Genomic DNA, 22,474 nt, shown 5'->3' with positions numbered 1-22,474 from the left:
CTGTACTTGATTAAAGAAAAGTTTAGGTTTCGTGACAAGTTCAAGATATTTTCGACTATAGTCAAGAAACATTTAAAAAAATAAAAAAAAAATGTTGTTAGATTTGATTAAGGTGGTGAATATTGTGGTAGGCATAGCAATGCTGGATAGCTTAAAGAGCCATTTACCAAATACTTAAGAGGATTCTAGGATAGTAACTGAGTTTGCTATTTGTGGGAGTCGTGAATTAAAAGGTGTGGCCGAAAGGCTCAATCACACCTTTATGGATATGAAGAAGAGTATGATTTATAAACCAACTCATATGATTTTCTATGAGGTGAAACTTTGAAAGTAGCCCTTTACATTGTGGACCATGTTACTATCAAAACCGTTCTTTTGACTTTCTTTGAGTTATGGACTGGACGTTAATCTAGTTTGAACCATATTAAGGTTTGAGATATTCCCGTAGAATGAAGTTACATAATATAACATTAGATAAGTTGGACTCGAGAACCACTCGGTTTTACTTCGTACTTGACCCAAATCATTTAAAAGGGTATTGATTTTATGATCCCAGTGGAGGAATAAGAGTTGTGAAATTATAGATACCTAAATTGCTGAAGCATTATATAGCCGAATAAGGATAGCTGCTCACGGACTATTAAGGATAATAGTATGGTAGGAACTACCGTGTCGTTTTTCTGTGCCTACACTAGCGATCATGGAGCCTCCTAAACCACGATATGATTTTGTTGGGATTCGGGATCCTGTTTTAAGACAATTCCTGATAAAGTTCATCAAACTCCACCAGTGAATGATAAGGTTGAAGTAGTTCCACTAAATAGAACTATCGTGCAGAGACAATCGTTATATTACCACATTGTATAGTCTATCCGGGAGAGAATGACTACAATATCGGCCATATGATTGATTTAGTAATTTATACAGATGCTATTTCTTGTCCTCAATCAGAATAGTGATTTGGGTGCATGATAGACGAGATACGTACTATGAAACACAAGGTGTTTGAAAGCTTGTTGACATGTCTCAAGGTCACAAGTCCATCTGCTGCAATTGGGTGTATAAAACTAAAAGGGGCTGCAAATGAAAGATAAAGAAGTCTAAAGTCAGGTTGGTAGCTAATTTTTTCACTCATAGAGAAGGAATAGACTTAAAATAATTTTTTCCTTCAGTTTATCATCAATATTTTTTTAGAGTGATTATGGTATTAATAGCGCATTATGATAAGGAGCTTTACCATATAGATGATAAAACTTCTTTTCCGAATGGATACCTTTGTAAGGAATTGTATATTATGTAACCCGAAGGTTTTGTAACAAATGATTTAGGTAAGCTTATGTGTAGGGAAAGAGGAATCTCATATAGGGCATGCACGATAACACTTCTACTTCAGAAATCAATTTATGATTAGAAGTTGATTTTTCTACTTCTACTTTAGAAGTTGATTTCTGATCATAGAAATTCGTTTGGTAACAATAGAAAATTTCTACTTCTAAAACATTATTAATAGAAAATCTTTTATGAAGAATTATTGTTGACAAATGAAAAATTTATACTTCATTTTTAAAATTTTTAAATTTCTTTAACAAAATTATTATAAAAAAATATTATTTACTTTTTAAAAATAAAAAAATTATTTATTTAATTTTTACTCCTGCCGACGGAGATAACAACTCGGCGGCAACGATGGTTAGCGGTAGTGGTGGTAGTCGGTGGTCATGGTCGACGGCGACAGATGATAGTCGATGGTTACGGCCGGTGAAGGATGGTGGGCGGCGATCACGACCGACAGTGGGTGGTGGGAGGAAGCGGGCAATGATCGACGGTTGGAGGTAGTTACGGGCGGCGATGGACGGTGGCCAATAATGGTTGGCGATTAACGGTGATGACGGCGGGTGTTGGTGGTCAGCGGTAGGTAGTGACGAAAGTCAGTACAAGCGGGCCTAATAGAAAAGATGGTTATGGCGTAATGAAAAGACGGTAAGAAACAAGTACTTTGTGAGTTTTTTTTTTAATCCAAGAAGTACCTCTTGAGTTGAGAAGCTACTTTTTTTAACTTCTCAAATTGGAGGAAAAATAACTTCAAAACTGAAAATTCACCTTAGAAGTAAAATTTTTTTCCAGAAATAAAAGTTTTTACTAAACAAATTCCGCTTCAGAAGTTATATTACCAAACGGATTTCCACTTCAGAAGCACTTTTGAAGTAGAAATCTACTTTCAAAAGTGTTACCATTCGCACCCTAACCAATCAAAAACCTGTTTTCGTGTCACTATCTTGTTTTTCAAATTGATGTGGCCTTTCCCCACCAAGCCAAGTCACTATCCACCTTGTTGTCCTTCGCTCAATGAATATAGGAGGACACCGCTTTGCCTCGAAAATTGAGAAGTAAAAGTTGAACATTTGACAACCTCATCGAGCTGCGTTCCCCCCTTCCAATATCCAATACCCATCGATACTACATTTTCCACGACACGAAGACCCGAATGTGTGCTGAATACGCGGTCTGACTAAGCCGGGTGTCCCTCAAAATTACAAGGTTCCCCCTAACATCACTTGACAAGTCGGAATGCCAATTTCATCTCCCATTCTATTTTCTTTAGATTTTTTTTTTTGGCCCGATTGAGAAAAGGAAATGTTGGCACGAAAGTAGAACCGGAAGAAACTATTATTCATTGCCTTTCCTAATAACCTCCAATGTGGAATTGAGGCAAAATCAATTAAAATAATTGTTGTACCCACAAAAGACCGTAAAGCAAGCATGAATTAGAAGCGTAGCCGGTTAAGATACTTGTGAGCAATTCTACCGCATTTAGTAACAATCGAAATTAGAAATAATCATCTAAAAAGTCGTAAATCTGTTGTATGGCGATCAACTTAATCCTAAATCTTTCAATTGTGTCAATTTATTCAGAAGCCTTTTTGTGACTTGTCAATTTAGTCTTAAGTTTTTCAATCAATTTAATCCTACATCTTTTAACTACTACTAATGTAGTCTTAAATCTTTTTACAATTTGCCAATTTAGTCTTTTCGGCAAATTTTTAATGGAAATTACTGACCGGGCGTTCTAGTTAATGCCTATCGTCCTACGGAGCATGGCCGACGTTAACGTGAATAATATTCGTAATTTTGTTCATTCATTTACCAATTTTTGTAATATTTTTTCTTTGTCTTCTTTTTCCTGACCCTCACTAGTTACAAGCGATGGCTAATGACCTTATCTAGTCTAAGCGAGGGCGTCGAGGCCTCACCCAAATCTAGGTAGGGGTCTTGATCCTCACCTATTGGTCGACAAGGGCATCGGACCTCGCCAAGATCCAAGCAAGGATGTTGGGCCCTCTCCCGGGACAGGCGAGGGCATCGCGGCTCTTGTTAGCTAACAAGTGAGGGCGTAGCCCTCACCTAGACCAAGCGAGATCAACAACCTAGAATTGCAAAGGAAAAAAGAAAGAAAGAAAAGAAAAGAAAAGAAGAAAAAGAAAGAAAAATTATACTAATAGTTCATAAAAACTAAAAAAATTACAATTATTGTGCACGTCGGCGCCACCCATACTATGTATGATGGTTGGTGCTAATGGGCATCGCTCGCTAGATTGCCATATCAACAATTTCCCGTCAAAATTGGCAAATGGTAAAAAGATTTATGATTAAATTGGTATAATCGAAAGGTTTAAGACTAGATTGGCCACCGTACAATAAGTTTAGGACTTTTTAGATAAGTTTCCTATTGAAATTGATTACATTCTTCTTTCATTAGCTCTAATATCTAATCAAGTTGAGTATAATTTACAAATTACTTAGTCGGTTAGTCCGGAGTAATTCTTAGCCCAATCGATGTGTGTGATTTTTGCATTTATAACAATAAATAGATAGATATCATATTATGTATCACCTTTTTCATACTATTAGAACTTTGGCTCGAGCTTGAGCTCAAGTCAAAGCTATAGTTGAGTTTAAAGAAAAAATAATTAGCTAATTTGTCACGTCTTAATCCTAGAGCTCGCGATATCCCTACCAAATCTTCTCGGGTCATAAAGGATAGCGTCCCGGACACGCTATCGACCCTTGAGATTAACTACGCATGCGGAAACGCACAATACTCCTAAACAGCAACATATCATAGGGATAGAAAAGCAAGAAACACATCACCTCAAAAACATTATTCCATTTGCGGATACGTATTAACCCAACATAGTTATTACACTATTTAGCCCCATACTTCGGGGCAGCTCCCTAAGATCAACAAATAGGGGCGGATGGATCGCAAAGGTTTATTTTCTCATCTACTCCAGTAGAGGGTTACGTCAGCCTCATCCTCATCAACTTCAAAAAGGAACTACTAGCTTCATTACTTTGGACCCGAAAGTGGTAACCACGACGGGGTGAGATAAATCTTAGTGAGTCGACGCCTAAGCCCAATTAGAGTGTTGATTCGCTTAGAACTCCTACTAAGTAATCATAGAATCATAGTATAAATATTTCAATCACATGCAAGCTTACCTGTCAAAAGCCATATATACTATAATGTAATGTAAAACATGACGTGATAGTCATATCCATTAATTCACGGGCGAGGCATCACATCAACTAATCCATAATGTCCTATCAATCAATCATATATCTCAATGTAGATATCTCAACCACATGCAACTCATCCATTAGAATACCACACAAAATGCAAAGATAACTCGAATGTGTGCTTCCGTTGTTCTACTTAATTCATCCCATACCAAATTTCATAGTCGAGATGCACACACTCTCGCTCATGAACGAGTCACAATTATATACGGTCTAATTATTTACGGCCGTTTGGCCATATGCATACGTCCGGTATAACTTTACACTATGATTGGCGGTATCTACTAGCGGGGCTAGACTTCGTCCCTTACTTTCGCCAACGATATCTAATTGTCCGTGTGATTCCGATTGGCATGGCACGAAACTATCATGAATCCCTATAGGGGCTTCAATCTGTCACAAGCTGTGACCGGCATCCCCTTAATTCGGCTTCACGAAAAGGTGTACATCTAACAAGTTGTGGGATTCCGATCGGCATGGCAAAACATTATCGTGGAAAAACCCATCGTGTGACCACTCAAGCACGATCAGCAATCAGCCCATTTTATCTTTGAATTTAGCCAAATGATTAGGCAGACGTGCTCAAGACAAATGATCAAGCAGGTGTTTAAGACCTGTCCATAAGCCTTTCATGCTAAACATACGATTCACGTCCACATTGTTGGAATACATGTAACATATATTAGCAAATAAAACATATAAAATACGCAGCGAAAATAAATAAAAACCTATACACATATCTCCGGAGGCGTAGTTCGTGCATTTCAATCGAAAATCATATATTGATTAAGACGATTAAAGGATTACCTCTCGTAGCGTGCTTGAAAACAAATTGGTTCAAATGTTCTTTGTTCGAGCCCCACAAATGTCGAACCTTTAGTTCGGAGACACCACCAATTGCAACGTTGAACGGAAGAAGGAACTCGCGAGAAACACCACTTGAATTGTGCTAGCAATATTGTGGAATCAATTCTCACAACTCTCAAAAAAATTTGGTCGGTTGTACTAAAAAGTGAGAGAGTATTTTTTTTTATCTCTCTTGGACCTCTTCGCACGCACTCATGAGAGAACTCTTTTTCTCATATCAGCCCTCTAGAATGGTACATGCACGAAGAGCATAAAAACTATTTTCATGCTCGTGCACGAAGAGAAAAAAAAAACTGATTGCACAGCACACACGATCTGATCGTGTGTGCAACGTGCACCATGTCCCACGGTCAACAACTATTTGTTGACCGTGTAAAGCATGCACATGGCCAGCAAATGTACTGGCCGTGTGCTACGTGCACCATTTATTATTATTATTATTATTATTATTATATAGTTTGATATATATATACATACAAATCAATATATCTAAATATATATACCAAGATGTGTGCAATTTTTGCCACATCAATATGTGTCAATTTAGGACGTGCGTGTGCATCATATGCGTGTAGTCCATGACAAAAAATAAATAAATTAAATCATATTTAATCTAATTTCAGTCCGACTAATTCAATAGTCGTAATTGCAAACATATTTGCAATATCATCTTTCCGTTCAACGTCATCATAAATTGGTTTTGGTGTGTGACATTCCTAGGCTCATCACTAAGCTTGTAGTAAGACATGCACTAATACTTTAAAACATCCAAGAGAATTGATTGTCCCGATCAATCTCTAGGTCCTACAAGCCATGAGTGATATCTAGCAATATGTCATGGCTACCCGGATAGTGTGAATGCTTTAAGAACATAATGAACCCGTCGGCTTTGGTTACAGTGTAATTCAATCCTTATGTCTTACTATATCCCGATCGAACAAAGACCATGAAATATTTGTCAAGTCACCAATTCGATCATATGCACAAATCTAATCAACATGCATTTATACGAGACATGAACATTTCATTCTTGGTTACAACCCCAACCGAGGATTTCAATGCATTATCGTAACTAGTCACATAGGATATCATACCTTACACGTAACAAGGAGACAGATTCCATTTTACGCACACATATGACTTCGTATGTGCATGAATTATGACCATCAAGTACAGAGACGAATCAACGAGCCACAAATATGCACACTTGTGAACCATAATCATCCAACATACAAGTCAATACTTTGCCTCAAGTCTAAAGATTATTTACACAAGACCAAAACATGAACGATTAGACATTGACCACGCTAAAAGCTTCCATGTCGCTAATCGTTCAATGCGTGTCATGTTTAGTGAACTCGTTTGGTACAAGCACTTGTGTTCTAACTCGGGCATCGCAATACCCAATGACTTGTCACTCGTCATTCCCTTAAGTATTTAATACTTAATGGTGAAGTTAAGAACACACCGATCTCAATAGGATCATTCATATCCATTCAATGATCCATCAACCCGGAACAATTTAAAGATTTAGTTTAATCGTGAACCCGTCACACATATTCTCAACGTTTCAAGAATAGGTCTAGCTACAATTGATCTTATGAAATTTATTCATATAAGTAAATAATTTGACAAATGAATAAATATGTCTTTGCTATTAATTAAATAAGAAATTGAAAATACAACTGAAATCCCTAACATGTACCTATTACATAGTCGCTTTATGGCATATCTCTAATAATCTCCCACTTGTACTAAAGCCAACTAGTCCGGTACTTCAAACCCATTTTGTCAAGGTGTCTTTCAAAAGAAGACTGAGGTAAGGCCTTAGTAAAGGGATCTACCACGTTTTCTGCTGAGGCAATTTTCAGCAAGGTGATATCACCTCTCCCAACTATTTTTCCGATGAGATGAAAACGTCTCTCAATGTGCTTGGACTTTTGGTGAGACCTTGGTTCCTTAGCTTGAGCTATTGCACCATTGTTGCCACAAAACAATATAATTGGCTGCTCAATGGAAGGAACAAATCATAGTTCAAAAATGAACTTCTTCATCCAAGTTGCTTCCTTTGTCACTTTCGAAGCGGCTACATACTTTGCCTCAATGGTGAAATCAACAATTATGCTCTGTTTGGAACTCTTCCAACTAACTGCACCACCATTAAGTATAAAGACAAACCTAGATGTACACTTATAATCATTCGGATCCGATTGAAAATCGGAATCGGTATAAGCTTCAACTTTAAACTCTCCTTCTCCATATATCAAGAATAAGTCTTTAGTCTTTCGCAAGTACTTCAGGATATTCTTGATTGCTATCCAAAGCTCTTCCCCTGAATTAGACCGATATCTGCTAATAATACTTACAGCATGCGCAATATCAGGTCGCGTACATAACATAGCGTACATTACGCTTCCAATTGCGAATGCGTAAGGTATTTTTGCCATCCTCTCTCTTTCTTCAAGAGTTTTGGGATACATCTTCTTGAAAAGATGGATTCCATACCTAAAAGACAATAATCCTCTTTGGGAACATTGCATGTTAAACCGTGTTAACACTTTGTCTATGTACGTAGATTGGGAGAGGCCAATCAATCTTCTCGATCTATCTCTATAGATCTTGATACTTAAAATATAAGTTGCCTCTCCTAAATCTTTCATGGAGAATTTCTATGACAAGAATAGTTTGATCGATGATATCATTGGAATATCATTCCCGATTAAAAGTATATCATCGACATAAAGAACTAGAAACACAATTGCGCTCCCACCGACCTTCTTATATACACATGATTCATCCGGGTTTTTAATGAAGCCAAATGATTTGACTACCTCATCAAATCGGATGTTCCAACTTCTGGAGGCTTGTTTGAGTCCATAAATGGATCTCTTGAGCCTACACACCTTCCGACTTTCACCACTAGATTCAAAACTTGGTGGTTGTTCCATATAAATGTTCTCCTCGAGGAAACCATTTAGAAAAGCCGTTTTGACATCCATATGGAATACCTCACAATCAAGGTGCGTAGCTATAGCCAATATAATTCGAATGGATTTTAGCATGGTTACAAGTGAGAAAGTTTTGTCGTAATTGATCCCTTTTTTTTTTACGATAGCCTTTCGCCACCAACCGTGCTTTGTAAGTTTCAACTTGACCATCGGCATTCATCTTCCTCTTGAAGATCCATTTGCAGCCAATTAGTACAATACCATCAGGCAGATCAACTAGAGTCCAAACATTGTTGGAATATATTGAATCAATTTCAGATTTCATGGCTTCAAGCTATTTACCAGAATCGATGTCCAACATCGCCTCCTCATAAGTGCTAGTATCACTCGGTTGATCACTATCATTTACAATGAACAGTGGCTCAATATCTTCAATTGAGTGTCTATAACGAATAGGCAAACGAGACGTTCTTGCATTATATATTGTTGACACTCGATTTTTAATCAAGTTTTCCTTATTTTTATTTTTTAAAAAATTCTCAAAAATTCATAAAAAATCAAAAAATTGAAAATCAAGTTTGGGAGCCTTGGCCAAGCACAAGGAACCAATTTTGAACAAAAACTAATTTTTCATATTTTTCACATTTTTTAATATTTTCGAAAAATAGGAAAATATTAGAAAATTCATAAAAAATACTTTTTGAGGTCACAAAAATATAGAAAAATACCCAATATTTTTATTTTAATTCCTTTTTCTTATTGACCTCAAGAAAAATAAAAAATTGCATTCGATTTTAGGTGTTTCTTCACAATGCCTAGAATCGAATTTACATAAAAAAATACAAATTGAGTCTTTTTATTTGCAATTTTTGCACATTTTAAGTTCAGACATTCAATTACAGTCCCTTCAAACTTCAATTTGACCAATTGCACCCCCAATTGCGCGAATTGCAAGAATTGCACAAGAATTCCCAAAAATTTTGCAATTTAGTCCCTCTACTTGCCAATTTTTGAAATTACTTTTAATTGAGGGACTTTCATGGTAAAATTGGACCATCCCCCTAGGTTTTCACACATTCTGAATCGATTGGCATGAGTCGTACGGCCCAATTTGATCAATTTCGCGATCAATTGGAGTTTTTCCTAATTTGGGAATTTAGAAAAATTTAGGGCTTTTGTTAAAATTGATAAGAGCTTTTGGGAAAATTCACATTTTTATATAGAATTCAAGCCCCTAAGTCCAATTTTGAAGTTTAATTACAAAAATTCCCCGTCAATTTTGATTAATTTTGAAAATTTTAAAAGGTTCACTGTTTGAACCGATCCAAACAAGATTGTCTTCCTCAAACGACTCGCACCATTTTGCAGAATTGAAGAGCGAGGTTCAACTGCCAAATTGAAGATCAATTCATGTATAATTGAGCTAATTGGTGTGGGGGTTTTGATATGCAGGTTAGGCCGCGCCGATTGAGACCAACGGCACGACCAATGCTCGCCGGAGGAGTTCCGGCGAGCCGATCAAAGCCCCGGCGCCCATAAAAGTCAACATTTTGCAAACCGTGTGAAATCCAGGCTCGTTTGTGACCAACAGAGCACTTGACGAACCTGGACGGAATCGTAACCGATTCCGTCACCGTCCGGCGAACCAAAAATCACGTGACGACACGTGAACAGGCTCGACGGGGCTCGCCCGTGCGCGCGAGATTTCAAAAACTTGGTATAAAAGGGAGGAAGCTTCGCAAATCAAGAGGAGGCTCGGTCATGCTCGCTTACCTCAACAGAATAGAGAAAGAGAGAGAGAGAGAGAGAGAGAGAGAGAGAGAGAGAGAGAGAGAGAGAGAGAGAGAGAGAGCTAGAGAGAGACGCTCTCAAGTGACGCCATAGCCGGAGCTTCAAGCAAAGACTGTGAGCTCTTTGCCCGGCCAATTCAGGCCAAATCAAACCTGAAGATCATTACCGGAAGCTCACCCGAGCCGCCAGGAAGCGATCGCATCACTCCAATTGGCCCGCAATGTCCAGAAACGGCAAGGTGAACTCTCGATCTCCTCACGGCACATCCATGGCATCTAGTTTTTGCGAACTCTATTATTGCAATTGATGTGTGCCTTTTGTCTCTTGAACATCTACGATCACAATCGCATCGATTTCTGGCCTTGATTTCGCCCGAGCATGTTGAGTTAAACCTTTAATCCACCACGGTGCGGTCGAACTTTGGCCAGGCAAATCTAGCAACTCCGAGCTCAATCAGAGCTCGAGGTGAGTGTTCTGAACTCAATTTATGTATGCCCGAAGCTTAGATTTGATTGTTATGCTCTGTGTTGCTCGGTTGAGGTCCGAGATACCGTGATTGTGTATAGCTTGATTATCATGATTTAGATGATAGAATTGTCTGATTTTTGGATATGCTGATCGGGAGAGTTAGGCGAGTTGATCCGCGGTGGTTTTACGTCATTCCGACGAGATCTCACCGTTGGATCTCGCCGGAGGTTTTTTAGCTGTTCATTCCGTGTCGTCGAGAGGTAGACGACGAGCCGATGTGGCTCGGTCAAACGGTCAAATGCCCAGGTGTCACTTATTCATTGGTCCAGGGTGTCGCCCGGTCGGCTCGCCCGTTGGCGCGAGCGAGCGAGCTCGGCATAGATCCAACGGCCGAGATAATTAGGTAGGTTTGATTCTTAGCCGTTGGATCGCTTTTTCGTATTTTTTAGATAATTGGTTTATTAGTTAGAAATTAGGAAATAATCGAAACGGTGTCGTCCCGGTTGGCGTATGCGCCGTCGTTTTGAGCGAAAGAGGAGTGAACGGTCGGGATTAGGTCTAGATTGGATCGTGGCCGTCCATTCACTTAATAGATGCGGCGTTGTTCAAAGGGTAGTGTCAAATGCGTCGTCGTTTTAAGCGTAGTTGAAGTGAACGTCTCGGATTAGATCCGGTCTTTGAATCGTGACCGTTCGTCAAAGGCTAGATGCGGCGTCGTTTTGAATAGGCGGAACAGATGCGGCGTCGTTTCGATTTAATGAGCATGGACGGCTGAGATTAATTCCAGGGGATGATCTCACCGTTCATTCTTTTTGTATATATTCGGATATTAGGAAATAGTTTTAAATAATAAAAAAATTAGAAATAATAAGTATGTAGCGTCGTTTTTGGGTAGAGTGGGTCTCGGGCGGTCCAGACCAGGTTGACCGGTTTGACCCGGTCCGGAAATATTAATAAAAAAAAATAATAAATAAATAAAAATTTCCAAAAATCCAAACAAATTGTAAAAATTCTTAGAAAATTCATAAAAATTCCCAGATTTTCCCAAAAAATTTTTAAAAAATTCCTAGATCGATTCGGGACTCTTATAGTCCGGATCAAGAATTTTCAAGATTTTGAGGGTCGATCTATGTCGATCCGGAAAATTCCCATTTCTTTTTGAAAATAAAGTAAAAATTCCAAAAAAATTAGAAAATTAGAAAAAATTCAAGGAAATCACAAAAAATAGGAAATGACCACATTCAACTGGCCCGACCCCGATTTTGTGATTTTCGGGTCCCGAACCCCCAAAAATGACCATCTACCCTTCTTGGGCATTTCGCCCCAAATTTTCCCGAACCACCCCGGAACCCAAAGTTGATATTTCTATGGATCGATAGGATCATACTAGACGTATTGAGCCTTGGTTGTTTGATTTGATTGGTTGCGATTATCTTGATTGCGCATTAAATTTCGTAATTGTGACTAATAGGGTAGAAAATTCCCGTCCGCATGATACCTTAGGATCGTTAGAGCTTACCTCACCCAAAATTTCATCTGCATGAATTCGTAGGTTAGAAAATCACTCGATATCGGTAACCGAAAGGGCGTTAATGTAAATCTTGGCGTAACCAAGTCCCCCGACCCAATTCTCCGGTTTTCGTAGAACCGAACGGTTTCTCCCGACCGCTCGATAGGATTTTCCAATCATGCCCTCCAATAAATTGATCGGTGGCGACTCCATATGCATGTACACATTGCACATGCCACTCGACCACACTAAGGTCGATTTCGATAAAATTTTTCCCGCATCGCGATTCGAGTAATGGGTCTTGAGAGGGACCCGCGATCCTAAAAATCCCGCTGCCAACCGGGATCTACAAAGGATCGGCTTGTTAACCCTACTCGCCCTAGAAAAGGAAAAATTCCGGAGGGTCGTAACATATATCAAAAGCTCCCACTGAATCAAAGATCATTGTCCGAACTTAGTTATTTGGTACTTTATTATTTTCTTCTTGTAAGATTATTTTTCGCCCAGCACCACCTTCTTGAACGAACCGATTCTCTAGAAAAGAAGCATGTCTATTGACCGAAACTCTTTGGTCAAAGTGAAAATAGAAATAATATCCAAGAGTCTCTTTTGGATATCCAATGAAGCAACCTTGTTCAAACCTAATCTCCAATTTCTTTGTTCTGAGCTTCTTGACTAAAGTCGGACAACCCCAAATCTTGATATGATTAAGACTTGGTTTCCTACTATGCCATATCTCATAAGGCGTAGTTGGAACAGATTTGAATGACACTTTCTTCAGTAAATATGCAACTATTTCAAGGGCATATCCCCAAAGAGATATCGACAAATCGGTTAACTCATCATAGATCGCACCATATCTACTAAAGTGAGATTTCTCCTTTTAGATACACCATTATATTCTGGAGTTGCAGGAGATGTCCACTGTGATAAAATGCCATTATCTTTAAGATAGTCCAAGAATTCAGTACTAAGGTATTCACCTCCTCGATCGGATCGAAAAGCTTTAATACTCTTTCCTATTTGTTTCTCAACTTCAGACGTAAATTCCTTGAACTTTTCAAAGGATTCAAATTTATACTTTATTAAGTACAAATACCCATACTGTGAATGATCGCCGGTAAAGGTAATGAAGTAAGAATAACCACCTCTAGCAGTTTCATTAATTGGTCCACATATATATGTATGTATCAATCCTAGTATGTCAGCAGCTCGCGCACTATGTCCTACAAAGGGCGGTTTGGTCATTCTTCCTAGAAGACATGCATGACAAGTCGAGTATGATTCAAAACTAATTGGATCAATATATCCATCATTACTCAACTTGTTAATCTTGCCTTCTCCAATATGACATAATCGGAGATGCCAAACATACATTGGATTTGGACTATCTCTAGGGCGTTTATTGGTTATGGCATTTACATCGTGACTATTTTGCTTATTGACGTTGGTAATCGCATATCTAGAGGATTTAATGCATTGTCGTAACTAGATCACATAGGCATTGTACCGCATGAGGTGTGTAATTCAATCCCGCTGTCTTACTATATCTCGATCGAACAAAGATCATGGAATATTTGTCAAGTCACCAATTTGATCATATGCACAAATCTAATCGACATGCATTTATACGATACATGAACATTTCATTCTCGATTACAACCCCGATTGAGGATTCAATGCATTGTCGTAACTAGATCACATAGGATATCATACCTTGCATGTAACAAGGAGACAGATTCCATTTTGCGCACATGTGTGACTTAATATGTACATGAACTATGACCATCAAGTACATAGACGAATCAACGAGCCGCCAATATGTGCACTTGTGAACCATAGCCATCCAACATACAAGTCAACATTGTGCCTTAGATCTAAGGATTATTTACACAAAACCAAAACATAAACGATTGGACATTGACCAGGCTAAAAGCTTCTATGTCGCTAATCATTCAATGCATGTCATGTTCGAGTGAACTTGTCCGTACAAGCAACCGTGTTTTAATTCGTGCATCGTAATACACAATGACTTGTGACTCGTCATTCCCTTAAGTATCCAATACTTAATGGTGAAGTTAAGAACACACCGGTCTCAACGTAATCATTGATACCCATTCAATGATCCATCGACGAGGAATAATTTAAAGATTCAGTTTAACTGTGAACCCGTTACACATATTCTTAACGTCTCAAGAATATGTCCAGTCACAATTGATCTTATGGAATTTATTCATATAAGTAAATAATTTGACAAATGAATAAATACGTTTTTTCCATTAATTAAATAAGAAATTGAAAATACAACTGAAATCCATAACATGTAACTATTACATAGTCGCTTTAGGGCATATCTCTAAGACACATATGGTCACACAAACATGTATACTACCCACCAGACTTTGCATCTATATACAAGGTGGTCAACCTTCAAATAGTAGTCCAAATCAATTAGCAATCAATTGAGATACTCAATCAAGCAATCAATATAGGCGATCGATTAAATAGAGCCAATCAATTCAATCACTAAGGCCAATCGGTCCAATTACGACCCTTCAATCGAACCACACACATTTAACCCCAATTATTAAAATAAATCGTTATTAACCAATCCAATTCTTCATTCGATCGTTCGTTCGTCTATAGCCTACCTCTTGCTCGTGATCAAGCAATGTCAATCATTCAATCAATCGATCTAGTCCCGACTAGCCACGATCGAACTATCCTAATTAATTCGGGTCATTTAACCTAAATCAAGTCTCTAACCTATACCGGCCCTAATTAATCTACATAAACACCCTAATTATATAATTACACTAATTCGGAATGCAATTAACGTGCTAACCAAGGATTAGAGGTTAACTCACAGTCAATTAAACGAGGCGAGTGCGATGACGATTCTTAAAATCCTTCGAACACGAACTTGGACTCGATCGGATTACGGGGCCCAAACTTCGAACAATGGCCCAAAATCTCGGCCCACTTAGCCCACTGATCAGGTGCACGGGCCCGGACACTTAGCCCACCTTCCAAGATATAGTCTAGGTCGGTTTGGGCCACGGTTCAGCAAATTGGCCCACGGATCAAGCCCAAAAAAGAACAGGCCAGGCTAAAATAGGGCAAGACAGAGGGGATCTGGGGCTGTTTCGCGGGCCGACAGGTGGTGGTTGGCTCTGGAGTCGACGGTGGGTGTTTGAGGAGGTTAGAGAAGGGTTGTGGTGGTCGGTGGTGGCTCACGGTAGTTGGAGAGAGCTCGGGCAATAGTAAACATAAGCTATAGTATACGAAAAATAGGGGAGCAGAGGCGGGACAAGCTAGCCGGCGTTGTTCTGGAGTCCAAGTGGGCGGGGGCCTTTAGCGACCACGACGGACAATGAGTGGCTAAGGGGAGCGGCTAAGGTGGTCGATGGACGACCGGTGGTGGCGGAACAAAGGTACAAGTAGAAGCATAGTGAAGCAAGGGCGGAATCGGGGGACTCGATCTATGGAAGCTGCTGTAGCGATGAACGGTGGTGGAGGAGGCGACATTGATGGCCGGAGGTATTCGGGGGAAGACAAGGAGGTGGTGTCGGGGGCTGACTCCAGAAAGCCGAAGCAACAACGGCTCATTCGGACCGCAGTAGAGCAGGGACAGCAATGAATAGCAAGCAGCCAAAATAGGGCACTCCGGGTTTGGAGGCTGCCGACGGTGGCGAGGAGAGGCAACGAGCGCCGAAGCGGCGATGAGAAGCTGCTAGGGATAGTCACTAAAGGCTGGCAGGTGGCTCGGGTAGGGGGCATCACACGATCAAAGCTAGAGGATGACAGGGCCGGTTGGCGGTGGAAAGAAAAGAGAAGAGCAGAGGGAGAAGGAAAGAAGAGAGAGAGAGAGAGAAGAGAGAGAGAGAGAGAGAGTGTGTGTGTGTGTGTGTGTGTGTGTGTGTGTGTGTGTGTGTGTGTGTGTGTTGAAACATTTGACCAAGGAGGCTTAAGAGATGAGGTGGGTCCCCCTTCATTAATTTCCTTGTCATGTTTCTCATAAAAATCCCAAGGGTATTTTGGTCATTTCAAGTTTTGGCTTGGGGCAAAACGATCATTTCGCAACTAAGGGTAAATTAGACATTTGGCCAACCAATGGAGGGCATTTTAAACCTTTCTCAAGTCCGGCTCGATCTAGGCTAAGCTTAGGGGCGAGAATTTCAATTTTAAGGAGCGACGACTAAACGATCGAAACCCAAACTAATTCAATCGTTGATTTGAGAAATTTCCAATTTCCGTCGCCTAATTTCTAGGAATCCAAATTTGAGCAACAAACTAGAATTCACAGTCATTCCATAACCGGAATTCTATTATTAAACAGATGTTGAATTTCCAGGGCGTCGCATAATTGATTCAAGTTGAGTTGAACTCAAGCATGTTAAAGTTTAACTAAGTCTCGTTTGAGTTTGAGAAGTCGGGATTGATTAGCTTGAATTAGGATATCGAGCTCTATATGTTTGTGTCGAGTCAAGTTCGACCAATAAATTCTCATTCTCCCTCTCCCCTAAAACCTAGCTGTCATCTCCATTCTTTCTCCTTCTCATCTCGCACAACTCCTTTATTCTACCTCTATGGAGAGAAGGGTGTGAGCTAGATCTCTTCCTCCCCTCCCTTCTTCTTTTTGTTAACTGTTTTAGTTCTTTATCTCTTGCTTTTTTTTTTTTTCGTTTGTGGAGCCTTTTTCTTTCGATCTAATTTACATTTGGAAGCTTCTCTCTCTCGTTTTGGGAATTCTTTTAGTTATGTTTTCAAGATTTAACTTCTCTCGGATTTCGTTACCGTACAAGTCCAATTTCAAAGGAAATCGGAGGAATTTCGTGAAAGTTTCACTTTTACAATAGGGTCTGTGCTCGTTCAATCGTCTTATTCTGCATGGTGATGGTGTTGGGGAAGCTAAACTTAGGTGTGCACCGCCGAAAAGCACAGCCATAGCAAAAGATGAAGATTTGGCGTGTGCTCATTATTGAAGGTGAATTCGGTGAGTGGCCACCGATTTTGATTTGAAGAAAGCATAGATTTGTTTTTTGAGTGTGTAACCCTTATCTTTGGTCCGATGATTTATCTTGTTATTAGGAACTTGTCTTGTTTTGAAGTTGTAGCAATTCGGACTGTGATGTTTCACTTTATTTTATTTTTTTGCAGATATGAATGAAATGTTATTTCGATTAAAAAAAAAGTTGGACCAATAAATATTAGCAAATGAGCTCGATTTGAATACAACTCTAACGTGAATGACAACTAATTCAATTTCAATTCTTACATGAATAGTGTAAGTAATGCAATCCTGCAAATTCAAGGAACGGTAAAACTAAAGGCTAAATGAAATAAATAGACATGGATTTGTCAACTCAATGTTCTTAGTCAAGCACTTTTTTTTTTTTTGGGTCAACATAATCAAGCACTTGACCAAGTGGTAAATTAAGACTTCTTGGAGACCCATCTAACTCAGCAAAATGACACCTCAAGTGTCAATTATTGTGTACAGCGCTTACTTTGGTGTCAATATATTTTTTAGATCACTTAGGTGCTAATCTTTTTGAAAAAAAGATCATTTAAGTGTCAACTCGGGTGAGGTTGTCGGAATTTTTTGCTGTTGGCACTAAAATGATCGTTTTTTCTCCGATTTAGCACTAAAGTGATTATTTTTTGGATCACTTAAGTATCAATTTTTTTTTAAAAACATCATCGAAATTTCTCATCGTGAGCACTAAAGTGGTCGTTTTTTTTTTCAATTGACACTTAAGTGATAAAAAAAAATATTTACACCAAAGTGAACGTCGTATACAAATATTGGTACTTGAGGTGTCCTTATGCCCATCTAACTCAATCACCTCTAATTGCAATGTCTGCCCCAACATTTTCATTAGGAGTTATATCGTGAGGAGTATTGGCAAATGCACGTGATTGCTGTTGTGGTCATGTCCTTTATTGTATGTGATGTAATTCATGTCTCGTAATATAATAATATTGTATCCATGGCAACGTATTTTATTGATGTTATGTAGTAATATCAATATGAGTGAACCAGTAATAATAGGAAAGACAACTACTCATCCAAGTTCAGCAAACCTGTTAAGCATCTTTCCACATTAAGGCTCCGTTTGTTTCGCAAAAAATGTGAGTTTTTTTGAAAAACGCTTTCGAAAATTTATTTTCTAGAAAAATGACAATGTTTTTCGGTATTTGTCTAAAATGTGAAAAAGATCAGGAAAATGTTTTCCATCGTTCGGTATGGAAAATCGAATTTGATTTTCCCGCATGAACTCATTTTAATAATTTTTTAATTTTTTCCATTTCACTTTTTTAGATCTTTTAAATTTGAATTTTTTAATTATTTATCTTTATCTTGCATGAACTCTTTTATTTTTTATTTTTTTTCCTTATGTGTTTTTTTTGTTGGGTCGAATCCTTCTGTGTATTGACGAACCAAATAGAGGTTGCAACATTGAAGCGGTGTATACGACGGAAGGGATGAGGAGGAAGAAGAAGAGCTCGCTTGCTTTCTCCTAAGTTCGAGGTCCATCATCCGGTGAAGAAGAGAGACCGCGCGCTAGCGATGGCGGTTGAACGAGCTCGCAAGCCTCGAGTGAGCCCGAGATTGTTGGGACCGGCCGAGCCTCGAGCTCGCTTGTGGTCGGTTGTCATGGGCGATCGTCGGGTGATCGGCCATTGCCGAGGTCTCACGATCGCGGAGGAAGGAGCGGCGAACAAAGGAAGTAGGAAGGAGGAGAAAACAAAAGAAGAAAAGATTAATAAAATAAGAAAAAGAGAAAAAATAAGAACTAACAAATAAAATTTCCAAAATTTGAAAAGATAAGTAAAAATGAAAAGAAAGTAAAAAAAGTGTTGAAAACTTCATAAAAATATTTTCTGAAAAGTTTGCTTTTCGCGAAATAAACGGAGCTTAATTCATGGAATATTTTTATTTGGTCGATCCCCCTACAATAAGACAAAGCGAGGTTGACTCCAGAGCAACTAGTAACGGGTAGAAGCGTAATTAGGAATATGCCAGCTAAGTCCTCATGGTGTTTCGGCTGACTCTGTCGGATCACAAATCATTTTCCTTTTCTCTTAATTTGATTGGTTTAGTAATCCAAAAAGAAAAAAATCGGAGTCTCATTGACGAGCGCCATCCGGGGGCTCACGTAACGTAAGAGAAAGACAGTGTATTAAACTGACAAATTAGGTATGGTCAGCAAAGTGCATTAGAAAATAGAAGATGGCGTCCAACGTGGACTCATCCTATGCCAGGCCAACCCTGTATGCTGCATTTCTAATGTCCGATCTGAATGGTCAAAAAAAAAAAAAAAATGTCCGATCTGATGACACAGTATCTTCAAGAGAGAGAGTGAACGAGACAAATCCAAGACAAGAAAATGGGAAATGCATCGAACAACAACAACGAATGCTGATCCAAGGCCGCGGCGATTCATGTGTCTTTTAATGGTCTCGTTCCGCCACGATAATTTCTTTCGGCCGTAGAATATTCATTGGACCCATCCAATCAGCAAATTTTTTTTTTTAAAAACTATTGTTCATTGTGACTAAGATGTATGGAGCGATTTTCCCATGCCGGCTCGTGATCTTCGTCCTTCGACTCCGAGCCGGGAACCGAGACCGACCGAATGACCCTCTTTAATTTGGTTGGTGAGGCGATTATTTTTAGGCTCCCGACCGCACAGCTGGAGATTGAGAAATCCAAGCCAACCACCTCGACGCGAGCCCCGTGGCCGCCTCCGTCTCCATCTGTCGTCGTCTTTGTCGTTCGTGGTTAATGTGAGTCCCATTATTACTGAACCGGCTCATGCCCGTGATTTCCGACACGCTTCTCCCATTAATTACGCTCCTGCCACCCTCCCCCTCCTCCCCCTCCTGCTTCCCTGACGACCCGCGGGCCCCACCCGGGAACCTACGGCTGTCGCTGATTATCATCTCCGACCGCAGATACAGCAGATCCGACGGCAGCACGTCGCTCCACCTCTCATGGTTTTGCTTGCCCGAGACGATGATCCGGTGCTCTAGTCGCCTCCGCTCCTCCGCGCTCGGCCTCTGGCCGACGGCCGCCGTTCCGTTCTGGTCTTCGGCCAACAGCAGCGCGTCTTTCCTCGGCCCTCGGTCGAAGCATCCGACAGCCACGGCCTCGCTCTTCTTCCTCGCGCCACGAGCGCTGTCCACGGACCTCCTCAAAGTCGCCGCCGCCGCCGCCGCATCGCCGCCGCGCCACTTCTGCCTGCCGCCCCTCTCCACGTCGGAGTGCCTGCCGGAGACACGCCGCGTTTCCAGCGGTTTGTCGTCGCCCGCCTCCTCGCCGATGTCCACGACGACGCTGTGCTTCTCGTCGTCGTCCTCAGCAGTGTCCCGCCCCGTCGCCGGCGAACCGAGAGAGGCGTTGGGCTCCCCCACCAGAAGGATGTCCTCCGGGTCGACCCGATAGCGGCAAAGGGGGCAGGTGGAGTGGGCGTCGAGCCACGTGTCGACGCACTCGACGTGGAAGGCGTGCTTGCACTTGGGGAGCAGCTTCAGCACCTCCGCTGGGTCGAACCTGGTCAGGCAGACGGCGCACTCGAGCCCGTCCTTCTGCCCCCGCAAGGACCCGAATCTGAAGACGGGCAGGGACTCGATCACGGACCTGTCGATGCCGGAGTTTTTCCTCCCCGCCGCGGCCGAGGACGAAGCCACGGCGACGTCGTTGCTCCTGGGGTACCCTCCGCCGCCGCGGCCGCGCTTGCAGTGCTTGGCGTAGAGGAGGAGGAGGAAGGTGATGGAGAACATGGTCGTCAGGACGCCCACTATCACGGCGACGCTCGGCTTGAAAGGAGAGAAATTCCGTTGCGGAGGAGAGGGGCTTGGAATCGCCGCTGAATTATTGGAATGAGAGACACTGTAATCGTCGTCGCGGTCGTCGACATTCAACGACGAGGCGAGGAAGAAGGAGGAGAAAATCACGACGCAGAAAGGGAAGGGCTTAGAAACTGCGAGCGAGCCCATGACTCTCGCGCGCTTTCTCTGTGCGTTGCGTGCGGTGGAGCGATTTCTTTACTCATGAAACAGGACCGAGAAAGGCGTGACGGCGAATGGGTGAGGTTTGTTTCATGAAAAGATCCTTTTTCTGTTTTCTGGGTGGGTGAAAAGCAAAGATCCAAGCGAGACAAGACAAGAAAAGGCACATCTTCATCTCGAATTCGATCATTTCAAATGGGATCGAACTGCAATAGGATGACAAAACAACATGGAACAGAACAGCATCCCTCGACACAAATCAATCAATCGCTTGAGGATATAGAGAGAGAGAGAGAGAGGGGTTGGTGCGGGTGAATGTAGCGGCCAATAGCCATAAGAAGCAACTCCTTTTTTGCAGAGAGATGGAAACTCGTGAAGGGAAGGTTCCCAAGCTATCATGTCACTGTGACATATGGGGGTGGTCTCTGGACAACGGCTGATACGACAGCGGAAGAGGGGACCCTCTTCGGAAAGCGATGGGTCTCAGCTCCAACACCTCGTTTCCCAAATTCTTATTGAGAATAAAAATAAAAATAAATATCACAAAAAATTACAAATTTATACATTTATAATAAAACTATTTCAAATTAATTTTTTGATCATTAAAAATCTCAATTACATATGTGATAAATTTTTTATTCATTAAATTTTATCATCAAATTGCTGAGTTGGAAAAGAAGTTACAATTGATGGATATACAAGTTTGGAGCTTTTACGGGTATATTAATTTGGATTTTTTGTGGTACTAATCTAGCTCAACGAAAATTAATGAGAGTAAATTCGTTACAATTGCAAAAATTTGAAAATTTTAAGATAAAAAAATTAATTTTGAGATTCTGGAATTTGAATTAATTTTTTAATTTTTGTAGTTAAAAATTAATTTAAAGTAAATTTAAATATAAATTTTGCGATTCCGGAATTCTGGAACTGAACACGTGAGATATTAACATTTTGCACGAGATAAGGACCCTTTTCCTATTCCTGCTTCCTCAATGCCGGGCTCCGGTTCTTAGAATTCCTGTCAGTTTTACGTGTTCCTCTTCTTCTTCCTCAAATCTTTGGATCTTCCGCTTTAATTTTTTTTACTTTCCTTCCCATAAATATTTTCGTACCTTTTACTCTTCCGCGTCCCCTTTTTTCAATTTTTGGGCAATGAAATCTGCTAATTACTTTTTTGGCTGACTGTTCTATTTGGATGCTAGTTTCCTTCGGGTTTAGCTCTGTTGGGCTTCTCCTTGCCCTTCTTCAGTCTGCGTAGTCTGTATAGGCTGGTTTACTCTTGTTTAGCTCCATC

The 22,474-nt window shown here is 40.4% G+C and overlaps 1 protein-coding gene across 1 annotated transcript; it reads right to left on the bottom strand.

Annotated features, from left to right (window-relative positions):
- Positions 1–19,836: 19,836 nt before the first annotated feature.
- On the bottom strand, positions 19,837–21,558 carry LOC115754637 (RING-H2 finger protein ATL43). Its single transcript, XM_030693725.2, has one exon. It carries the CDS (start codon positions 21,166–21,168, stop codon positions 19,843–19,845), a length of 1,326 nt encoding a protein of 441 aa, XP_030549585.1. The 5' UTR covers positions 21,169–21,558; the 3' UTR covers positions 19,837–19,842.
- Between the last annotated feature and the right edge of the window lie 916 nt (positions 21,559–22,474).

This window comes from Rhodamnia argentea, chromosome 4 (genome assembly GCF_020921035.1).
Source record: "Rhodamnia argentea isolate NSW1041297 chromosome 4, ASM2092103v1, whole genome shotgun sequence".
Classification (NCBI taxonomy): domain Eukaryota; kingdom Viridiplantae; phylum Streptophyta; class Magnoliopsida; order Myrtales; family Myrtaceae; genus Rhodamnia; species Rhodamnia argentea.
The sequence above is the reverse complement of the archived record's forward strand: the minus strand, read 5'-3'. Positions and strand labels throughout refer to the sequence as shown.